Source organism: Callospermophilus lateralis, chromosome 4 (assembly GCF_048772815.1).
Source record: "Callospermophilus lateralis isolate mCalLat2 chromosome 4, mCalLat2.hap1, whole genome shotgun sequence".
Lineage (NCBI taxonomy): Eukaryota > Metazoa > Chordata > Mammalia > Rodentia > Sciuridae > Callospermophilus > Callospermophilus lateralis.
The window spans coordinates 81,126,463-81,131,974 of NC_135308.1; the positions used below are offsets into that span (position 1 = coordinate 81,126,463).

General features: G+C 38.7%; 1 protein-coding gene across 1 annotated transcript; it reads right to left on the reverse strand.

The window, feature by feature from the left end:
* Positions 1–704: 704 nt before the first annotated feature.
* Gpr19 (G protein-coupled receptor 19) lies at positions 705–1,952 on the reverse strand. Its single transcript, XM_076852676.1, has one exon. It carries the CDS (start codon positions 1,950–1,952, stop codon positions 705–707), a length of 1,248 nt encoding a protein of 415 aa, XP_076708791.1.
* Positions 1,953–5,512: the final 3,560 nt, after the last annotated feature.

The window sequence follows — 5,512 nt, forward strand, 5'->3', positions numbered from 1 at the left end:
TCCAAAGGACTTAAAATCAGCATACTATAATAATGCAGCCACATCAATGTTTATAGTAGCATAATTCACAATAGCTAAATTGTGGAACCAACCTAGATGTCCTTCAGTAGACGAATGGATAAAGAGACTGGTATATATACACAATGGAATATTACTCAACATTAAAAGAGAATAAAATTATGGCATTGGCAGGTAAATGGATAGGGTTAGAAAATATCATGCTAAGTGAAGTAAGCCAATCCCCAAAATCCAAAGACCAAATGTTCTTTCTGATAAGTGGGTGCTGATCCATAAGGAAGGGCAGGCATGGAAAAATGAAGGAACTTTGATTGGGTAAAGAAGAGGGAGGAGGAGGTATGGGGGCAGGAAAGATGGTGGAATGAGATGGACATTATTACCCTAGGTACGTGTATGACTGCATATAAGGTGCGACATTACATCATGTACAATCAGAAATGAAAAGTTGTGCTGCAATTGTGTACAATGAATCAAAATGCATTCTGCCATCATATATACCTAATTAAAATAAATAATTTTTTTAAAAAGCAACTAGAATAAAAACCACAAGTATTAGAATTACCCAATAAATGGGTACATTTTACAAAATAACTCAGCTGAGTGAAAAAAAATGTAAAAAATTTGTTTTTATAGTTAAAGCTTTTTAATCTCTGACACATAACAATAATTGAAAGAATTCTGAGAAATCAGACAAAAGTATTTGGTGGATTTGAGTTAATGGGCCAAGCAAGCTTCTTTTCCTTGGCTTCTCTGTCAAATGAATCATAGATTGAGTCTTTGGTTACAGTTTTGGCTATGGGTGGGATTTCTGAAATGCCAACATAGTTCTTTTTGGCCATCCTTGAACTTGTTGTGATAGTATAGGCATTGCTTCGGTAACATTTCATTGAGGACATGCAAAAAGTCTCTTTCATCCCTCTCCTAAAATTGGCATTATAAATTGAATACAGAGTAGGTTTAGAGGCTGAAGAACTAAAGGATATCCATGTGATAGCTGTGAAAACAAGGGAACTTTTCTTATAATCTTGTTCATGGGGGTGCCACAGCTGAACTACATGAAAAGGCAGCCAAGAAAACAAGAACAACAGATTTAAAATGAGGAACATCTTGACTGTTTTCACTTTTGTCCTTGGGACAATGTTCATTGTCCTCCTCACTGTTCGGCCATCAGTGCCTATTCTCCAAATATACTTTATGACCTTCTGGTAAAATAAGATTATGAGGACAGATGGAATCACAAAGCCCACCAAGAAGTGGATGACAGTGTAAGCAGTTCCTTCCCAAGAGGAAGGGAGGAAATAGTTACAGTGACTGTCCCAGTTGGAGCCATAGAAAAAGAACACGGGGGTCACAAAGGCTGCATCAAAGATCCATGATGCTGCAATCATTTTCTTGGCTTTTTCTCTGGACACCTTGAAGCTCAGTGGGTAGACAATGGTGTAGAACCGGTCAATGCAGATGGAGAGGAGAACGTAGATCTGGACACCTGGAGTGAGATATTGAAAGTATCGCACCATCTTGCACATTGCGGTACCCAATGTCCACCTTCCAGTGGTGAACTGGAGCAGGACAAATGGAGTGCTGGCCACGCTTATGAGAAGGTCAGCACAGGCCATGGAGACCACAAAGTAGTTGGTGGTAGACTGAGTCCTCCTGCTCCTATGGATAACCAAACAAACCAGGGAGTTGCCAAAGATAGAAAACAACCACAGAGCCCCAAAGAAAATGCTGGCTGTGGCCACTTCCCCCGGTTTCAGTCCATATTGAAGGTCTGTTCTGTTGCTCATCCAGTTGGGCTCCTCATATAAATCCATCAGGTCATGGCTTGGCAGAGGCGTGGCTGTTTCAGTGCAGCTGTGGTTCTGAAGGGACACCAGAGGTGTAGGAATAACCAAAGGTGGCTTGCTGTGATCCATTCTGTGAGCAAAAACCATATTCACTTTTTTTCTCTTAGTTCTGGATAAGAAAAGAAGAATGAGGGCTCCTGTTAAAATGGTGTCAATATAGACTGACTACTAAAACTAACAGTTTTATGACAGATTGGTTGTCATCTGTCAATGAGTGGGGCTTCTGCACTAGCAGGAAAACATAATTACTACCTGAAGAATTTATGCCCCCCCTCCATTTCTTTTTCATTTTAGAAAGAGCTCAGGCTCTCTCTGGACTCACCATTCTGACCCTTAATCAGATGTGGTAGAACTCATGTGATACCCCATCCCTGTACATGTCATTGTCTCCTTCACCCACTGAGGGTTCACAGAGGGTTGGGGAGCTCAAATCTGGCTCATGGTAAGTTTGTTACCACTAGCTGAAGAAGTGTTGGAAGTCTGGCCAACCATGTGACAAGTTCCTAGATGTCATAACACACAATGAAGCTGCAAGAGAGGAAAGCTTGGGCAGAAGGAAACAGACACTGGCTGTGGAAAAGGCAAATAGGAGTCTGTGAAAACAGACTGTCTGGCTATGGAAGAGCCCTTACTGACTGCAGACCTTCTATTAGAAAAACATTATGGTAACACATGGAACAGTCAGCACTGCTCTTAATTTAATGACATCTGTAAACAGCTTCCTTTTCCAGAAGATGATGCAGTTCGTGTACTAACAGTGTGCTACCTACCAATGACGTTACTTTGATGTCATGGTGTTGTTATTGCTTCATGAAAGAACATACAAACTGAAAAACATATGAGACGTCCTCTCATGAGCAGGTTACCAGAGACAGACAATTCAAAACAACACAATGTAATTATTAACATTTCTCAAACAACTTTTAAAAGCTTATGATCCTTACGATATAAGATAATATTATAAAGTCTAGCCTTTATTTTATACTTTTTTGTATCATCCAGTGAGAAAAAAATTGACACTTTCTAATAGGTTCAAGAGAATTTCAATAATTGTGGGTCAATTAAAATTGAAGTGATTTTAGTCATAGTTGGAGTATAAAGGTTTACTTTGGTCTGAATTAAGTAGAAAGAGAAAGTACAACTATTGAACCCACAAAAACTATAGCAACTATGATTATTGCGGTAAGAGGTAAAGATAAACACAGATGTTTTCAAAAATTTATCAACTAAAAGTAAAAGGCCCATGTGGGGTTACAGCCCCCATGTTTGTTGTGCAGAGTCCACCAGCCTGTGCCATGAGGGGACGTGGCTCTGTCAATAGGCACTAGTGGGGACTATTTTCCCTCTTGGTGGATTCCTGTGACTATACCTCATAAGAAACATTTCTGGAATGAAAGACAGGATTAAAGAAGTTTTTAATAAAGGAACTCTTCTTAGAGACACATTTTTTTCCTTGGAAGATTTTTTTTTTTTTTTTTTTTGTACTGGGGATTAAACCCAAGGATGATTTACTACTGAATCACAACCCCAGTTTTTTTATTTTTTATTTTGAGACAGTCTTGCTAAGTTGCTGAGGCTGGCCTTAAACTTGTGATCCTCCTGCCTTAGCTGCCTGAATAGCTGGGTTTATAGATATGTGCCACCAAGTCCAACTGTTATCTTGTTGATGAATTAATTCTTGTAGCATTAAGAAATATTCTTTATCTCACAGCAGACCCACAAGCCTCAAGTACTGACTTAAGGTATCTCTGTCAAGATGTGAAGTTCCAAGCCAAGAAAGAGTGTTCCCATGCCAATAACTGTTCCTATTTTCTGACTTATATTCTGCCCTGCCCAGTCTAATAACCTTACCCCTCCCATATGCCCTAATGCCTCCTTCTACATGTTGGTTAGATCTTTTTTTCTTTAAAATAATTTTAACTGACACATAATTGTGTTAGGCACAACCAATATTTTCCATATTAAAAAATCAGGATATAAAGTGTCAAAACAGGACACATACTTTAAAGTTAGTAATGCTCTAGAAAACCTGGAATGCATGACCCCCCACTTATGTGAAAATGATCTTTTAACTTTCATATTTGTAAAACCTTCAGAATTTCAAAAAACAAAAAGTTTTTTTTTTTAAGATTTAAAGCTTAAAGCTTTTTTTTTTTTTTTTTTTTTAATAGCTGAGGCCTTAAACAACAATAATAACACAGGAGTCAGTGGCACTGGCACTTTTCCTTCATCGACACAGTGAACTTCCATTTTCTCTTCCTCTCACAGCAAGACTCTGCAAAGGAAACTCAAGTTCACTGCTACAGCTAAAGCCTTGAGAGGCCTCCTGCCATCATTTTCTCCAGCTGCTTTACCGCATGGAGAATGCTGAATTCTCCAGCCCCAGCCAGCACCTAGAAGCCAGGATCCTGATGCTCAAAACAAAGTCACAGGAGTTCTGAGTCCAGGGCTCCCTAATGGTGGCACAACTTTTCTGACTCTACCTAAATTGCTGCAGCTCTGTTTATTTATTCAATAAACTAAGAAACTGCTTGGTACTAGAGAAACAAAGATTAGGAAGGCATTATAAAATAATCAGTCTGTAGGGGCTGGGGTGTGGCTCAGTTGTAGCACACTTGCCTGATATGTATGAGGCACTGGGTTCTATTCTCAGCACCACATCTATCAGCACACCACTTCCAGGGGATCAGGGTTTATAGGGCAACCAATCCTGCAGTTCTGAACTTATATGCACCCATGAAATTAACATGGCTTGGGAGGCCACACAGGCTCTTCAGAAGCTTCCTGATGCTGTCTTACTTTCTGGTCAAGAGCTAAGGCTTTGGTGTGGGATACTGAGCTAAATGTTTTATAGAACTACTTAAAGACCAAGTATCCACCAGCTTAACTATAGCAGGGAAACAGGAGACCCCTGAGGCCAAGACATGTTCTTACCGTGTGCTACCCAGATGCATGTGCCAGATAAAATACAGAATGCCAAGTTAAATGTGAACTTCATATCATTTTCTAGCTAAGCATGTCCTGTAGAATATTTAATAGCTATTCTGTATTTTTATTTATGCACCCAGAACATAATCTTCTGCTGAACAACAGGCATATTGCAAAGTGGCTGTGTATGCAGACTTCAAAATCAAGATGGCTGAAGTACAAATTATACTGTGTCATTTACTCACTATGTGACTGTGGGAAAGTCACTTACCCCTCTTGAACTTCAGTTTTCTTAGCTATAAGATGAGGATAATTGGTTCTTGTTTCATTTGATTACTATGTGAACTAAATGAGAGAATATGCTCAAGAGTTAAGCAAGTTATAATATATAAATCTGCCTGGTATGAAGAAAATAATAAGTATTATGCTTGTATAGGCTTTGAATCACCTAGCTCTGTGATAGCACATAGAAAGTGCTTCAAAGTGTTAAAAATTAACACTTTGTGACAATGCTAAATCACATAATTTAGATTTATGAAGGGTAACTGTCTTTTGTGAAGAGATATGAGTACTTAATAATTAATTACAATATTATTTAAGCAGAAAAAATTCACTGAGGCCCAAATATATAAATGCTAACTTTCTCAAAGGTAGAGTTGGTGTTATAGTGACATATTAGCTAGATCAAACTTTCTCTGCATTATATGCTAAAGTTTGTA

Coding starts and splice junctions, on each gene's coding strand:
- Gpr19 (XM_076852676.1), bottom strand. CDS start 1,952: ATGGTTTTTGCTCACAGAATGGATCACAGCAAGCCACCTTTGGTTATT.